This window comes from Coturnix japonica, chromosome 9, assembly GCF_001577835.2.
Source record: "Coturnix japonica isolate 7356 chromosome 9, Coturnix japonica 2.1, whole genome shotgun sequence".
Classification (NCBI taxonomy): domain Eukaryota; kingdom Metazoa; phylum Chordata; class Aves; order Galliformes; family Phasianidae; genus Coturnix; species Coturnix japonica.
The window spans coordinates 2,711,762-2,729,927 of record NC_029524.1 but is presented as its reverse complement, the minus strand read 5'-3'; the positions used below and the strand labels follow the sequence as shown (position 1 = coordinate 2,729,927).

Genomic DNA, 18,166 nt, shown 5'->3' with positions numbered 1-18,166 from the left:
AGGGGGAAGGAGGGCACAGGGAGGAAGGGAGAAGGAGAAAGGGAGGGAGGAGGATGGAGGAGAGGGACTGAGGAGGAGGTGAGGAAGGGAGGCCAACAACCCGAACCAAAGGGGACGAGAGCGCAAACAAACACAGGCCAGGGAGGGAGGAGCAAGTAGGGGAAACGCAACAAACCAACGACGCGCCAAACAAAGAACACCCGAAAATCGGCAGGGAGGGAGCGAGGGCAAGAGGAGGAGAAGGAAGGAAAACAGGACAGGAGAGGAATAACCACCACGCAGGAAAGGAACAGGCAAGGAAGACCACGCCAAACCACAACCAAATCACCCAGGAAGGAAGGAAGAATGAAGAGAGGAAGGAAGGCAAAGGAAAGGAACGGAGAAAGGAAGAAGGAAGAAGCGAAGAGACAGGAAGGAAGGAAGGAAGTTACATGGTTGACTAACGCCTCTGCGCAAAATGTCGCAGCCTAGGGTCTCTAAAAGACTCTCGAGCGTCACCTACGTTTAGACTCCTTGTCTCAGAAATATGGGCTAGAGAGGAATGTCTTAAGCTCCTTACCCCCTATCCATTTCTGACCCCTGTGGATAGGAGTAGCATGCTATCGAGAGCCGGAGGAAAGTACCCAGTCGACAACTCCGGGAAGGAAGAAGGATAGAAGGAAAGGAAAATAGAGGAAGAGGAAGAAGGAAGGGAAGGAAGGAAGAAGAAGGAAGGAAGGAAGGAAGGAAGGAAGGAAGGAAGGAAGGAAGGAAGGAAGGAAGGGGAGAGTTAGGGAAAAGGAGGGAGGGAATGAAAGGAGGGGAAGAGAGGAAGGGGGAGGGAGGGAGGGAGGGAAAGGAGGGAAGGGAAGGAAAGGAGGAAGGAAAGGAGGGAGGGAAAAAGGGAAAGGAGGGAGGGAATGGAGGGAAGGGAGGGAAGGGACAAAAGGGAAGAATGAAAGGAAGAAGAAAAGAAAGGAAGGAAAGAATGGCAAAGGAAAGTGGAAGGAAAGCAGGAATGAGGTGCTAAGGGATGAAGTCATCATTACGTATTTTCTATGCCTCCATTTTGGTGCCATGTTCAGAGATCCAGGCTCACAACACAAGCAGCAATACAAATCTGTAAAGCTTCCCCCCAAGGAAGGCACTGTGAGCACAGACATCACCCCGGCTCACAGAAGCATGGCTTAAGCTGTGCCCATTGGCCATCCCCAGGGACAAGGGCAGCCACTGGCATGGTCTGCACCGCCTGCTGCCAGTCTTTGAGCAGGGCTAATTGCCGTTGATAATTGCATTGATGTTGACCATAAGTTCTCTGCCCTCTCTCCCCCACCTTGGCAAGAGGGTTCAATTGCCTAACGAGACCCCTGGGGATAAGCAGCAGGCATAGGAGCGAGCCCAGCCCAGGGGGGAGCTGCTCCTGGGGCAGCGCACAAACCAGACAGATGGACCAGAGGAAAGAAATGGGAGCGAGGACGGAGACCAAGGTTTGTTTTTATTTGGAGACACAGAGAAAAGCTCACTCCAATTCATTTTTTAAGTGGATAGCGCAAACTGCGCTAATCCCTCTAACGCTGATCCGGGGTTAATGCAGCCCTAAGCAGATTTTGCCTAATCCACTTCCACGGTTGCTCTGGAAGGGCACATCTGTTTTGGGAAGCACCTCGTTGGGCTAATCCACTTAAATGCACACAGCGCTTGGCTTGGATTAACCTCCACAAGTGCTCCCATGTGAAGGGGGTGACCCCCTCCATGGCCACTCCACCCAGCACTCCTCCTGGTGCTTTGGTTCTTCCCAAATGTAAAGCATTTGCCCAAGAAGGTGTCCTTCCTGCTCTCGTTAGATTATATTGGAGGCACACCAGTCGCTACAAGATCAGCATCCATCCCTGCAGGACGTGGCGGGTTTGGTGTTAGGGGCATTGCAGGACTTTGTGCCCTGGGGATGAAGTAGAAGGGGATACAGAGCACCTGGGTGAATGTGTGAAGTCCCATCCCCATCCTCTCCCTTTCCATTGGCTGCTCAATGGGATGGCACATGAAGAAGCACGGGGAGGTGCTGGTGCAGGTTCCTGGGGGCAGGGAAAAGAGCACTGCAGACACCAGAAGCCAACAGGCTCAGAAGCAGCGATCTGGGCTCGCTCTTAGTTAAAAATCGGCCGCCTGCTGCTTTCATTGCCAGCTCCGCTCCGACTTGCAGCAACATTTAAATTAAATATACATAAGTGCTTTCAAAGAACTGTTAATTTGAAGGTCATTAAATGGCACAAAGCGCATTCCTTTCCTTTCTAGAAAGAGGCATATAACGCTGCTATTAGCACACGCTCCATTTCCGTGTGCAAAGCACGCTCCTGTCTTTTATTCCCTCTATGGAGCAGAGCCCACTCCCACTGCCTACCAGAGACAGCAAAGTCCAGGGAAACACCACATTTGGATAGCAGAGGGGATCTCACACCCAACTCCCAGGAGCTGCCATGGACACACACAGAAGGAATATCATTTCCGAGCTGTCCCTTCCAATTTAGGATCAAGGAAAGGAACTCTAATGCCAAGCACAACATGGATCAGAAGATGATGTAAAATAGGAACTTTCCGTTTGGGATTGGGGTGGGTTTTTTTGGTTCTTTCCTCACCAAAACCACTTGGCTGTCTCCCTCAGGCTGCAGAGCACCCAGCTGGCCCAAACCTGCATTCCTCCTTGGCCCAATGAACAAGTGACAGCAAGGCAGAGCCTCCTGCCCAGCTCCACACTGAAACACCAGCACAGCTTCCCTGTCTATCTCTGATGGGAGAGACTTCTGGAAAGACCTAGACCATGCACTCACATGGCTATGGCCAAGCACCTGGTATTTCCTGTGTGCAAACACCTCTAAACCTGAGGGTGATGACTATCAGCCAGACCTGCTCATTTCTGCCAGTCTTGCACATCTCTGCCAGCCCTGCAATGCTCCAGGCCCTAATGTTTCTACCCCAGCTCCAGCTGCAGAGAAAAGGAAGACACAGTGACCCACCTTGGGCACTCCCTTGACAGCAGCTCCCTTGCCAACCATGCTTCAGCCCCCAGAGGAACTGCCCAGCCCCATCCCAACTCCTTGCCCAGCCCCTTTGTCCCTGGGGTGTGATGCTGCTGCATGGGGCAGCCCAAGCTTTGGTGTCATCACAGTGGTTCCAGCATGTGGCTGGTGATGAAGTTGCTGCATGGGAGCTGCCTGCCCCAGTGCAACCCAGGGGGTGCCAGAAGTGTGCAGCTTGGTGCTAAAATAGGCTGTGGTGCTGCCGCATAATTCTCAGCCCCACATGCCCAGCCACAAAGCTAGAGGTTTGATATTTAGCCCGTGTCACTGCCATCCGTCCCTTTAAGTGCCTTTCACTTCCTTCTAATAAAAGAGAAATCATAAAAAAAAGTATCACAAAGGAGCCACCACCAGCAGTGAATACCAATGTGAGAGGCCGTGTGTTAGTATGCGTGGCACCCACCCCTCCTGCATGCTGTGTGCAGTGACAACATCCCAGCATGCAGATTGGGGCCGATCCCGAGGCATGGCCCTCCAGGCAACAGCACAAAGAGCGCAAGTCCTGCTCATGTAAACCAGGGGTGTCTTTCCCTGCCTTTCTCTAAGGGGAGCTCAACAAGGTGAAACAAGCCTTGAGGACACAGATGGATGTCTGCTGCATGGGAGGAGGATAAAGGGCTTCTTATGGACACCTGAGTCACCACAGTAAGGCCCAGTACCTTACAGCAGCCACCCACAGCCCCCAGTCCCCCACTCCCACTGCCAGCCTCAGTGCTGGCATAGATGGATCTCTACAAGTCGCACGCAACCAGCTCAGTAAAAGCCTTATTAAGAGTTCATTCATTTTATAAACTCTCCGCACGATCCACAGAGGGAAGTTAGATTGCCCAGACTTACAATATTCTGTGTAAACACTGCCATGCATCCAGTAATTTTAACTAGATCAATTTTCAAAAGAGACCAACGGTAGAGCGAATTAAAAAAATAACAAAAAAGAGTCAAATCAAACATAGGGAAACATTCACTGGAAGAGGCTTCAAGGTGAGTGGAAACATACAGGAAAGGATGAGAGAGGTACGCGAGACAAACGGACCTACCTCTGAAGCCATGAAACTTAAGTCTGTAACTTAATATCAAAATCCTTAGGTCCACAAGATGGGGGAAATAAAGTTCTCCATAGCCATCTTCTGCAGATCCCCGAGGCTCTGGAGGCCTCAGCAGTCTCTTCCCCAGAGCATCTCTCCTCCTCCTCCTCCACAATGCAGTATCCATGCACCGCAGCTCCTCCTCCTCCTCCCGCCTGCATTGGGGTTGGTGGTGATCTCCAGTCACGGGCAAGCAGCAAGTCCACAGTAGGTTGACAAGGTACACGCGCGCACACACACACATGGGAACACCTCTTTCCATTTGCCATGATGGATTTTTTTTTTTTGTATATTTTTTTTTCCCCTTTTTGCAAAAAAATGCAAGCAAAAGAAAAAAAAAACCCAAAGTTTGTTTGTTTGTTTCTATTGAAGGTACATCTCTTCTTCAATATGAAGACATTAACTGGATTGCGTTGGATCCCCCATGCAGTGGGCAGCGAAGTCCTTTGGTAGTTGGCAGAACGACACTTGGACACCACGGACAGCGGCTGCGGAGGCTTCCACCGGGTCATGAGCAGAGAAGGGAGCGGGGCAGCAGGAGGGGCCGGGCAGGAGGGAGTGAAGGAAGAATCGAAGAGCAAGGCGGTCACAGCCGGTGTCTTCTCTGGATGGGAAACCCAACACGATGCCATTCCCTTCCCCAACAGTCCCTGCCTCCTCCTTCTCAGTTTTGACTGCTGCTCACTGGCGGTGGGATTGGAGTCCGGTCTCTAGGATTTGGGTTTGTTTCCCCCCAGCCCCAACGCACATTGGTTTGGCTTCAATGTTGGTTGGGGTTTGTTGTTTTTTTTTTTTTTTGTGTTGTTTGTTTGTTGGTTTGTTTGTTTTTTCATTTTTTTAAATATATGATTTGTACATATTTATACTTATTTATACGCTGTCCCCCGTGACATCAGTAAGTGTGCTTCTGTTGGTGAGGGATGGAAGTCACCAGGCCGAGGCCAGTCCCAGGAACATCCTCCATGTTCAGGCATAGCCCCGGCCGTGGCTGCCCCTCTCCAGCTGTGGCCCCACGGCTCCCATCAGTTCCTCCCCTCCCACCTCTGCCACCTGCCCTCCCCGTCCCCTCCCCGCTGAGCAAAGGACGTCATGCCATCGAGGTCGGAGACTGACTCATCTGCACGCGCATGGACTGGATGCTGTTCAGGATCTTCTTCTGGTGCCCAGCCAGCGTTACTCCTATTCTTAGGAGGTCTCTGCAAGACAGACAAGGGGATGTCAGCAGACAGCTGTGCCAACCGGTCCCACAAACTAGCACCCACGCAGTGATATCAGACTCACTCAGATGTCATCTGGGCGACCAGCTGGAGGGAGGTGAATCCAGCGCTCAGGAAGTTGTCTCTATACTGGCTCATCTTGACTGCGCTCAGCCAGTCTTCTACTGAGGTAAAGGCAGTGAAATCAGGGATAGAGCGGTCGAGGAGGGGCTGAGAAGGCCTGGAAGGGGACAGAGAAGCAACGAGGTGAGGATACAATCCCCAAATTCTGGTCCCACCAGGAAGCCAGATGTGGCACCACGCTCAGCGACTTACACAGCGGTGATGGTAGCCACAGTTTTGAGGCTTGCCGGGTTGCGGATCATTTTGTCGAGGGTGTTGACAATCTCGGCAAAGCGAGGCCTGTCGTTGCGGTCCTTCTGCCAGCAGTCCAGCATCAGCTGGTGCAGGGCAGTGGGGCAGTCCATGGGGGGTGGCAGGCGGTAGTCCTGCTCAATGGCATTGATGACCTGCGGGGCATGGAGCAGTGTGTGAGGAGCACGGGATGGCACGGGACAGTGCTGCCAGCCCACCACCACCAGCAAAGTGAGCGGGAGGAGCTGCAGCAGGAGGTTAATCTCCACTCTGATGCTCCGCACACAGCGGTTCCTCCTGGCACAGTGCTGCCGCTCATTATCTCGGCGGATTGCGTTGGAGTGCGGCAGTCACACTTCCAAAGCTCTTTCCCAGCTTGCAAACCCTCTGAACATTTTCAAAGGCGCTGCAGCTTCCTGAAGTCCAATTACCAGCCCACTGGCTTTTCTTCCCAGATTCCCTCCCGCCATCCCTCTCGCTCGCCAGCCTGTTTCATCTCTGAAACTGAGAGCCGCCAAGGCTACGGGGTCTAGAGCAGCTCCAGCTCCACCTCAACCTCATCATTTTCCAGTCAGGCAGAGCAGTGAGCCCCCAACACTTACGTCCTGGTTGGACATGTCCCAGTAGGGCCGCTCCCCGTAGGACATCACCTCCCACATGACGATGCCATAGCTCCACACATCACTGGCAGATGTGAATTTGCGGTAGGCGATGGCCTCTGGTGCTGTCCATCGGATAGGGATCTTCCCACCCTGAGAATACAGGAGCTGGTGAGCTACAGTCATGCCCAAAACACCTCTGTGGATTGATGTTGTAATTCCCACAGGACAGCAGGGAAGGGCTGGCTGGGGACAGCCTCTGAAAGACCCTACATTGGCACAGCCACCCAGTCCCAGCAGGGAAAGCAACAGCATCCCAGCCCTTTGCAGCCCACACATGCATCCTGCTCAAGGCTGAGTGCCTCACAGTCACCAGTACTCCACAAAATGATAGCAGAAAGCCAAAGGATGAAGGGAAAAAGCACAGAAACGCATGGTATGTGCCCCAGGGCAGAACTGCATTGTAAATCACTGCGCACTATTGTTTTCCACAGCCCTTCCAATGAAGCATCAGCTGCTCTTTAAGGCTGAATGGCAAAAATTTTATTTGAATAACTATAAATGGAGAAATTAACTGCTAGGTTGTTTTTCCTGCCTTTTCCCCAGAGCTAAAAACCTGCTGTGGGAGGCAGAGTGATGTAATCGCAGGCACAGCATCATTTCCCAGCTGCCGAGGAGATCTATTATGGCCTAAATTAAATAAAAACACAGATGAGATAATCTCTTTTATCTCTGAAGGTGGAAAAAGAGTTACTTCAATCCTCTTCTCAGTTACTGGTGAGGTCTTCACACCAAAACCTGATGTATTTCTGCTCAAAGGCCACCAGATGGGTCTGAGAAGGGAGCGAGGGTAGACCAGAGCCCAGTCAGAAACCCAGCAGCCCCCTTTGCCTCCCCCCCCACCAGCTGTAGCACGACTCTCTTGATCCATTTATTTCAATCTGATGAAATCCCAATTGCCTCATCTCCTCGGGCTTTCTGTCACAAACTACATTACACTGAAACACACCTGGGCACAGCCTGGCAACACAACAAACTGCTTTGCAGGGGTCGGTGTAGGACATGCACACTCTTGCACCCAACCTATGCCATTGATCGCTGTCCTGGTGTCTGCCTGTAGTAGATGAGCTGCCTCCAGCCTCCCCCGAGGCATGATCCTGCCACATGTTGTGCTGCTGTGTTATGAATTGTTTGCAAAGCGTTAGGAAGGTTATTAGCTCTTTTAATAGCTGATTAATCAATTAGAGAGCCCAGCAGGTCAGCAGGGTGCACACAGCCTTCTCATCTGCTCATCTGTAACACCAGTGATAGCTCACCAGGAGGTTTATGTGGTGCAGACAGTATCTAGTCATGTATCCCTGGTCCCACCTACCCCCTTTGTTGGTCAGGATAGAGCAGCGAGACATGATCTGGGAGCAGGGAGATATTAAACTCATTGAGAAAGGATGGAAAAGGGGATGATGCAAGGGGAAAGGGGAATAAGAACAAGGAATGTCAGTGGCCACTTCCCAAGCAAGGCAGCAGCAGAGCAGCAGATCCTTCCCTGGAAGGGGATGGAAGGAAAGCAGCAAGAGGAAGTAAGGGGTGGATGAGGGCAGGACTTGCCTCTCTGAGCACCACCAGCAGGTGCAGTGCAGCACAGGTGATACTGCACAGATCTTTGCCATTTTTATTGGACTCAATGGGAGGCTCACAGATTTGCCACTGTGGGAAGCGAGGTACATACCAAGGAGCTGGTGTAGGTGGGATCAGACGTGTCATCCTGCAGGTAGCGCGAGAGGCCAAAGTCTGACACTTTACACACCAGGTTACTGTTGACCAGAATGTTCCTGGCTGCAAGATCCCTGTGGACATAGTTCATCTCTGCCAGGTACTTCATCCCAGCAGCAATCCCTCTGAGCATCCCCACCAGCTGGATCACCGTGAACTGTCCATCATTTTGCTGTGATCAGAAAGAGCACATGTGAGGATCATGGAGGCCTGGGCTCCCAAACCCTACAGCAGAACGATAGTCCACTTTGCCTCACCCGCAGGAACGAGTCCAGGGCCCCATTCTCCATGAACTCTGTGATAATCATGACTGGTCGGCTCTTGGTCACCACCCCCTCCAGGTGGATGACGTTGGGGTGGTCAAACTGTCCCATGATGCTGGCTTCGCTCAGGAAGTCCCGACGCTGCTTCTCTGTGTAGCCCGCCTTCAGTGTCTTGATGGCCACGAAGATCTCTCTTTTGCCAGGCAGCTTCAGGCGCCCTTTGTACACCTCACCAAACTCCCCTGCAAGAGCAAGACCACCTATTAGCATCCCCATACAAATCTGCATAGAACAACAGCACTGTGTCATCCAAGCCAGTCGGTTGAGAAGCATCAGCCAGTTGCCATCCATGGGTGCTCCCTTCTACAAACCTCCATACTCCTTGAAAGATGTTGAGGACATGGCTGGGCTTACAGCCTCCTCTAGGCTGGCATAGCCCATTTGCCAGAGCCAGGGGCCACCATCATGAATTCATCACAGAAAATTTGTACAGCAAAGGAACCAACTTTTAAGGACCACGTCAAGTGCAAGGTGTGAGCGCACTGACAGTCACAGTCACCTCTTTGCACACAACTAATTTAGGAAAGGAAAATAATTGGGCTGTTTTCATCGCCACACTCTGATTTAGAACACAGAGAAAGCTCCCTCTCATTTCCACTGGGAGAGCTTTTCCTTCACCAAGGTGAAATTTGTCTGCGGAGGGATTACATTTAAGCCAGGCTTAGAGCTGCTTTGCCTTGATGAGCAGCAAAAGGCAGCCGATATGCCGCCGAAGTTGATCCAGACTGAAACAGCTCACTGCGTCTTTGCAGCTTCCCCTCACCTTCACACTTTCCCTTCCATGAGCATGACAGAGTTATTTAAAAACTGCAATAAAGGCACCACAGATGATATATAGACACGTGTATGCATGTGTTCCCATACATATGTATGGGAATATGGCACAGACTAGAATGAGATCTGTTTCTCTCTTGTAATCTCACGGAAGTAAACCAGGAAATCCCACAGCTGCCCAGTGAATACATTAGAGTTCTTCCCAACCTTAGAGGAGCTTTGAGAGCAGAAACCAACCTCATGTTCCCTAATCCACCAAAAGCCTGATAACCCTTGAGAATTTTGCATTTCCACATGAAGGATCACACATACACCCCCAGGAAAAACCCTGCAGGTGGCTCAGCACCACTCAGTCATTTGCTCTCTCCTCAGTGAGATGGGGGGAGAGAATTGATACAAAACAAAAGTAGAACTCATGGGTTGAGATAAAACTATTTACTAAGATAGAGAAAAGAAAAAGGATAATAGTTATGACTAGATATGAATGTATATAACAAGTGATGCATAAGCAATTGCTCACCACCCCCCAAACAATGCCCACTCCCAAGGAGTGGAAAAGACAGATGAACTCCCACCTTCTTTAGAACTCTTCTTTATATAGAACAAAGTGCCCATCCAGGAGGGTGGAAATGACAGAAGGGACCCACCTGCTCCAATGACCTCTTCAATCTTCACAAAGGAGACATCAATCTCCTTGGCAAACTCACGCACCGCTTCGTTGGGGTCCTCATAAGTGAAGGGGTCGATGTAAATCTTCATCCCCGGTGACCCTTGTGGTGAGAAACACAAGAGAGGCATCAAAAGGGAGAGAAAAATCAAGAATCACTGTGCCACAGCCAAGAACCAAAGACCTTCCTGTTCTCTCATCCCCACGTCCATTAAATCAGCTGCCATTTGCCTTGTCACACCTCTGCATCCCCCAACTGTCCTCTCCTGACCCCTCCACCAAGGTCAGAGGAGGGGACCCCAGAGGGGTGACGAGGTGGGCAGGAGCTGCTGATGAGCATCCAGGGGAATGCATTCAGACCAGAACTACAATTAGCGGGCTTTATGGGAAGGGAAGTGGCAAGTTTATGAGGCTGTATGCATTATTTAAGAAATATTTATTTACCCAAAAAGGCCTCTGATAGTTTTGTGGCTGCCACTAAATTGACAGAGTGCAGCAATTATAATCAAAAACCTATGTGGAGCCATAAACGGAGGCTTTGCTGGCCTCCTTTCACCCACCCCTGCTGGGCAGCAGCAGCAGGAATTGGACACGATGACGGAGGATGCAGGCTCAGCCCCTCACCCCAGTGGCAAGCCAGGAAGGGCAGGAGATGGAGATGGTAAATCTTGACCCTAAAAACATATCAGACTAGGGGACACCTGGTCCTCGAGGTCACCCTGAGGGAGGGGGGCATTGCTAAAGCAAAGAACACACTGCTTGAGGCACTGCCTGCTTCCCAACAGGGGTATTTGGGGTGGGAGATCTGCGCCTCCAGGGCCAGGGACGAGGACTGCAATGAAGCCATCTGTGCATCTCCCAGTTCATAAATCCCTTTACAGCTCTGTCTAGAACACTTTAACTGCCCCATAAATTTTTTTACAAGAGCAGCTGATGCTCCAGCCAGGATTACAAAGGGATTTACAGGATCGTAACCAAGACTGACTCACTGATCAAAAAATTGAATAAATAAAGGAGAAAATAACACCAAAGTTTCCTGCCTGCTGTCAGTACAGGCTGGCTTTTAAACACCCAATGATGTGCACTGGATTCAGCAACTGCCAGATTCAGCTCCCGCCCCAAAACCCCCAGAGGTACTCATGTTCCCATCGCACCCGAACAAGTGGGATTCAGGCGCCTCCACCCATTGGCTCTCTCTGCAGACCTCAGCCAGCAGAACACCCCAAGTTCAAAGGACGGAGCACCTTTGGCACATACATACGCATCCCTCCTGCTGCCCCACAGAGATGAGACAAGGAAATCACAGCCTGCTTCTCACCACCTTGAAATCTCAGGTCAGCAGTCCCAGCATGGACGCCCTTTGGGCAATCCACATGGAGCCAACAGAGATGCTCTAATTGCCATGCTGTTAACCGAGCAGGCTGTTTGTTCCAGCTGCTGCCCTCAGCTCCCCATTAGTCGCCCGCCACAAATTTCCCACCTGTTTTGCTCCAATGCATGTAACAACCATATGCCTGGAGGCTCACTAACCTTGACAGGATTTTTCTGTGCTCCCATTGCCTGGCTTTAAAGATGAAATACCAAGATCTGTTTCAACATTTTTCTACCTGGTTTTGAACCCCCTGAACCTCCTTTCTTTCCCCATCTATTTTGCCAGGCTGGCTACTCTGCAGGTTGAGCAGGGAGCTGGCAGCCCCACAGTGCAATAGAATCATTAAGGTTGGAAGAGACCACTAAGATCATCTAGTCCAAGCATCAAGCCCAAGTCAGCCCCAGCCTCCTATGCTTACTGCTCTGCTTTCTCCCAGGCTGGATCCCAATGTACAGGCACCTGTGTGAGCTTTATTTGGGCAAAACCCACCCTCAAGCTGGAGATATCCTCCCATGCGTGCAGCAAAATCCCTCCAAAGAAATAGAGATTCACTGCTACCAGCAAGGAAATAGCTAAAAATGCAAGAAAAAAACCTTCACTCTGTCCCTACAAAGGCACATTGTTGCAGTCTGCCCACAGACTTGACTAACAAATTCATTTCTAATCACCTAATCCCACTCGTCCCATGCACTGAGTCCTCCAAAAGGAGGCAGATGCACCTGGGTGGCTTCTCCAGAAGGATGTAAATAGGGTTTGCTGGTGCTTGCAATGCTTGCCAGGACCGGGTAACACCTGGAACTATTGCTCTGCTCCTTTATCATCATTTTGCCCCTTCTGCTCTTCTCCCTCCCACCAACACAAAGCCCTCCAACCCTTCTCCCTGCTCACCTCTCCCGGTGCTGTAGTGCTGCAGCTTATCGCTGTAAACCGCCTCCTTGCTGTACGCTCGCTTCCTAGGAGGACAGAACAGATACCTCCATGAGCATCTCTGCCCCAATCCGCTCCCCACTGAGCAGCCCACACATCAGTGCCTTCACCCATGCCATGGTGATCAGCCCAAGCACGTTCCCCATCATTCCTTTCCCACCCCAAACCTCTTTCACATTCCCACCTGCTACAGACTATGGAAATGGCCACCAGCGAGACAATGAAGACCACACCGGCCGCTGCAGACCCCGCAATCAACGGCAGCTGCTCCCTCAGCTCAGACTTGTAGTCATCTGCAGAAGGAAAAGGATGCAGTGAGCCATTCCAGGCAGCCCCCAGGAACGGGGCAATGCTCCCAAAATGAGCCCACAGGGACTGCTCCACAATAAGGGCAGTCAGCAAGGAGAGCACACGGCAAGGGACTGCTGTGCTGAGCTCACACACACATTGGGTTGAAAATACGCAAGAGAAGGCCCTAGGAATTAACTCATGGAGTCTCACAGGGCTCCTAAATATTCCAAGAAAACAGACCCATGGGAGAAGAAGCACATCTGAGAGCATCAGATTTCGCTGCACACCTCCTTCAACAGAAGGCCATTTTCATTTCATTTTTGTGCCTAACTTCAGGCCACATTAAAATTGCTTCTTGTGCACAATGACAAGCTTTGACATTTTTGCTCTTAGCTCTGTTGAGTAATACCTAACCAGCCGACAGCTGTTCTGTGAGTTGTGTCAGAAGCCACAGGCAAGGGTTAAAAGAACATTCACTTCCAAAGGAAGTATTTAGCACCCTTTTATCTGCATTTTTCTGCTCTGCAGTTAATTACTAACAGCTGAATTGCTCCCTTGCACACTGCTCAAATCCAGAGAAATTCTCCACTAACAATTATTATTTAATAACCTTCAGTATCGATTCTTATTAAATTCCACCTAATTGCTTATTTGATGCAGGGTTTTTCTCCTTGTTTCTCTAATTCTGGATGCTGAAGGGTCAGCGCCATCTCATTCCACCCAGTCCCCCCCCCCCCAAGGGTTTTCCCTCTTCTCCCCACTTCCAGAAGCTTGCCCACTGCTCTCCAGGCACTTGTAGCTTTCTGCTGCCTGGCCCCACATCAGGAAAACCAGGAGATCTGGGGGACAGATGCTGGGATGGAGATAGGGGCTGAGTTGTTGGGTGCCTGCAAAGACTCCTTCCCAACACAGTGTGCTCTGTGGGGCTGGCAGCAGCTCATCTCATCCACCCAGGCACAGCGGAACATGCTTCTCATGATCACAACATGATCAACACAGGGGATCTTTAGCTGTGTTAATAGTATTAAATCATTTGTAGCAGTCTGATCTATAAGCCAGGTTCCTTCAAGGCTCTTTGGGGACCCACAGCCAACACCATGGTGCTTTTGCAGTCCTGGCTATAGGCATTCATCAGCTTGCAGAGGTAGGTAAACCAGAGGCAGAGCGTCAGGAAACCATAGGACCAACAGCGTTGCCAAACTGGAAGCCCAAACCAAGCTGGCAATGGCAGAAAAGGGGTTTTGCAGGGACTTCAGCATCTGGAGAAGCAGAATGGCCACTGACATTGTCTTGTTGCACTCACTGTCTGCTGGATTTGTCCCAGAGCTATGAGCAATAAAAACCTATCCCATGAATCACTGGTGCTTAAAGGGACTTCTTATTACTGAGTGGCCATACACTGGAAAGGGCTGGGGCCAAAGGAATGACAGCACGATGCTGCTGAGGGGGCCAGAAGACACCATGAAGGTTGTGCCTCTCCACTGTACCACCTCAGGGTGAGGGGACCGAAGAAAGATGGGTCTGAACCTTTTAGGTTTGCCCTAGAAGGCTCAGTTGTGGCTCCCAACATCTCAGGAGAGCTTCAGGTCCTTCTGGAGCCAGCACCTCACGTGCAGGCGGTGACCCAGGGCAGGAGGAGGAACAGCTTTTTTCCTCATGCCTGTTCTGCTCTCTGCATCTTTTATTGGCATTATTCAGAGAAGAGCAATAAAGCTGATGAAAGGGCTTGCAGCACTGATTTATAGGAGGGATGCCTCAAACGCCTGGAGAAACGAGGGCAGGGAAGAGACCAGGACGCAGCCCCATCACCATGGTGGGATACGGGAAAGACAAAACCACAGCTACATAGCAGGGGAACAAACAGAGGTAAGAGATTTACAGCAGCATACTCCTCCAGCTGGCAGTTAAGAAGACATCCCTGTAAATCACCTGGCTTTTGCCACGCTGCCCGCCGGGGGAGAATTTTGCAGAGGCAAGTTCATTTAATCCAATTAGAGCCCAAAGCTGCGGCTGGGAACGCGTTCTCCCCTCCTCCTGCTGCCCACTCACCGTCAGTCAGTGTCTGGAAGCACATCTTCCCACTGTACTTCCCATAGCCAGCCACCGTCCTTGCTCGCACCTGCACTACATACACCATGCCGGGGCGCAGCCCCTCCAGCCGGGCCGTGTTGGTCTGACTGCGGGCCATGGAGGAGTTGTACTCGTTGTGGTCCTGCAGATACACATTTTAGGAAGGTTGCAGCAATGCTGTAGCCCACCCTGTGCTCACCATCCATTGAGGGGTTCCCCCAAGCTTACCGCTGCCGGTCTCGAGCCCACAGTGTTGCTGACATCAGGTGTGCAGATGCGGCTCAGCTTCTCGTAGTAGCGCAGCTCATAGTCCAGGATGATGCCATTGGGCTGCTCAGGCTGCGGCCAGGACAGCGTGATGCTCCTCATGGTGGCACTCACCTGGTGCATGATGGGGACAGTGGAGGGTGCTGCCAAGGAAGCAGGAGGGAGGAATTAACACCGAGGGCAGAACTTCATGCCGCACTCACAGATGTTCACCTTGTGGGATGAGGTCCCAGTGTGGCAGTGGGGAGACAGCAGTGCAATGGCTGATGCAGAGCCCAGGAGGCAAGTCGGCAGAGGATTTCTGCTACTTAAAGCAATTACTCTTTTTAATTAGGGATCTGGAAATCCACAGTGCTCTTTCTCCCTGGGCTCACTCTGTAGTCTGGGCACCAGGCAACATCTCCCACAGCACAGCAAGGGGAGGCTGCCTGGGGACAAGCCCGAGCTCCAAGGAGAAATATTTCCAATGCCCAACCACCACAGCATTTTTGCCTTCCAAGCTCTATATGAGGTTTGGAACAATCCTGCCCCTATTCCTACTGAAAGCCCCCAAGAAAGGTACTCGAGTCACTAAGCAGCTGCAGTTGCACCAGGGAGACTCAGACAGGGCCAGAACCATGTCCCAGCCTCCCTCCTCAACTGCCCTCCTCCTCAACACCATCATCCTCTCCATGCCTGGGACAAAGGTAAGAGGAAAGCACTGGTCAGGGAAATTGCCTTGTTCTGCTCAGCACAGAATACCAAGCTGCACACCTGCCTTGTGCCACAGGAGATGTCAATAGTCCAGCACTGTCTTTGTGTACCCAACATGTTTAATCTTTTCTTTTTCTTTTTTTTTAGTCTTTCCATATCTGTTTCAAGATGCTCACTGTTTCTGAAATTAAACACTTAGCTTAATCGCTGTGCTGTTAACTGCTGTGTTCGCAGCCCCCTAAGCTCCCACCTGCCTAGTGGGGATGGTGCTGCGCGGGCAGCCCTGATAAGGAAAAACCCACTGCAGAGCCAGGAGGAGTGAAAACAGCAGCAGGGAAGCACAGGTGGAGCAATGGGAGAGGTGTTTGTGGGAGCATGGCTACATGCAGGGATGGAGCAGCAGGGGCAGCTAAAACACACCCCCAAACCCACCCCAGAACAAACTCTCTTGGTGCCAGCGGTAGGTTTGACCACATGTGGTTAAGGAAACAAAAAATGACAGCTAGGTGCAAACATAAAACAAGAGCCTGACAGCATTGGTATTCCCAGAAGCTGGGGTACTAAAATATTCACGCCAGGTTTCTGTCTCACTTTCTCCTGATGGAGCAGGTTAACAAAGGTTGCCCCTTACACACTCAGCACAGCACAGAAATTACCATCCCCTGCTTTTTCCCCGTGCAAATAGATTCCCATCCCCTCTGCCTGCCGTGCTCCTCACACAGCTGGGTCTTCTGCCACAGGGAGAGACAAGGCCTCTGCATCCCCCATCAGTCTATCTGAGATGAAAGCCAGGTATCAATCTCAGGATCCCACTTGCCACCCTGGGACTCACCAGCTTGGTTGGTGGTGATGTTCACAGAGACATGCTGTGGTGGGAAGGGGCTCTTGTTGGAAACCCCATTGACTGCCTGGATCTCAAAAGTGTAGGGCGTGTGTGCCCAGAGGCTGCTGATGAAGACACGGGTCTCTGTCAGCCCCAGCTGTCGGGGCACAAACTCCACATTGTCGTCACAGCGGGAGCACGCACGCCGGTCAGCCCGGCACTTCTTGCAGACGATGTTATATGTGACATCATCCCGGCCTCCCGTCTCCCGTGGTGGGTTCCACTCCAGGATGATGGAGGTCTCGTTGACAATGGAGATGACGTTGCGTGGACCGGAGGGGACGCCTACAGGGAATGAGAAGAGTTGAATCAGGTCCTCGTGCCAAATGCTACGTGCTGTAGGACAGGGCAAGAGCCCATGGCATCCATGAAAATTACAACATAACATGCAAAGAGCACAATAACACTGCTGATAGAGCAAATTATCAGCTACAAAACGCTATTTTTCAGCAGTCACCACCATTAGTTATGTATTTTTGCCAGCGATGAACAAGAACATGCATGCTGCACTCAAACATGATACACTGGGAAATAATCCCCACATCATTCCCAGTTCTGGGTTAAAGAGGTAGAACAGCCCAGCAATGGGGGAGAAGATCTCTCTTCTGTTTCCCATTTGTTTGATTTATTACCTCTAACTCCTTCTTTATACTGCTATCTTACATACTTTTACCAACTGTAGTAAATTTATTATCCTTCCTTATCTTAATTGGGTCAGTTTTGTTTTTCTTCTTCCCCAAAAGGGGACAGGAGGGCGAAGAGGGCCAGCAAGGCCTTCTCCCCCTTCTTAACACCCTGTCATGCATGAAACCATGACACTAGTGGGATACGTGCCCTTGCCTTTATGAAACTAACACACCAGCCTGGTTCAATGGCAGTGGCTACGGTTCTTAATGCGCTCTCATAGTGTTCAGATTCTGGATGAAATTTTACTCTTTGTGTACTTCATCCTTGACAATAATTCTTCACAAACCTACGTACTGGTGAAAAGCAACGACATGAATAAGGCACTGGAAAAGGTTGTCCAGATATGCAGTGGAAGCCCCATCTATGGGGACTTTCAAGGCAAGCCTTAACCAGGCTCTGAGCAACCTGATTGATCAGTGAATAGTCCCTGTTCATTGCAGGGGAGCTGGACTAGATTTCCTTTAAAGGTCGCTACCAACTCTACAGTTCTCTTTTCAAAGCCCTTTATCAAAACAGAAAGCACAGCTGCATATTCTTCACTGTTCAGAGCCCTGAGTTTAGCTAATATACCAACATGCATACAGTTATTTGAGTCAGCAATGCACACACTGCCCTCCTCATGCCCTGCTCTCAGTTAACATCACTCTGACAGTTTGGCCATTGCTGAACAATGGGAATGTGCCCAGGGCTGCTCTGAAGGGAAGAGCCCAGAGAATGGGAATTAAATACAGAACCATTTCCATATGCCAGCAAAATAGGGCTGGGATGGATAGGGAGCCAGCCACACCATAGAGGGATATCAAATGCACAGCTGTGTCATTGGGACAAGCCCTCCTCTAAAAACCAAACTGCTGTCTGTTATTAGTTCCTCATGCCAGTGGGCCTTGCATGTGAATGCTACACTTCCGAGGAAGAAGAAAGGACTTTTCTACATTAGGAAGAATTCAGAGCTGAGCAATAAAAATGATGAAGGAGCCAATCCTGAAGGAGAGATTACAGAAGGACCAATGTCCCAGCTACACCTCCTGCATCAGGGAACACAGTGATACAAAGGAATCACTCCCTGGGATGGAGGCAATGGGCTGTGAGCACTCAGGACAATGGAGATTTGCCCTGCTCCAGCCACCAGCCCCA

General features: G+C 50.8%; 1 protein-coding gene across 1 annotated transcript in view; it reads right to left on the bottom strand.

The window, feature by feature from the left end:
- The window catches only part of EPHB1 (EPH receptor B1), a 44,169-nt gene that overhangs the window by 1,118 nt on the left and 24,885 nt on the right, over positions 1-18,166 (bottom strand). The window contains exons 5-16 of the mRNA XM_015871222.1: positions 16,295-16,630; positions 14,731-14,912; positions 14,482-14,644; positions 12,326-12,434; positions 12,103-12,167; positions 9,823-9,945; positions 8,336-8,583; positions 8,035-8,250; positions 6,312-6,461; positions 5,671-5,864; positions 5,420-5,575; positions 4,091-5,334 (exon numbers count right to left, since the gene is read on the bottom strand). Coding sequence (XP_015726708.1) covers positions 5,226-5,334; positions 5,420-5,575; positions 5,671-5,864; positions 6,312-6,461; positions 8,035-8,250; positions 8,336-8,583; positions 9,823-9,945; positions 12,103-12,167; positions 12,326-12,434; positions 14,482-14,644; positions 14,731-14,912; positions 16,295-16,630 — 2,051 coding nt within the window. The 3' untranslated portion in view covers positions 4,091-5,225. The remainder of the gene's footprint in view (positions 1-4,090; positions 5,335-5,419; positions 5,576-5,670; positions 5,865-6,311; positions 6,462-8,034; positions 8,251-8,335; positions 8,584-9,822; positions 9,946-12,102; positions 12,168-12,325; positions 12,435-14,481; positions 14,645-14,730; positions 14,913-16,294; positions 16,631-18,166) is intronic.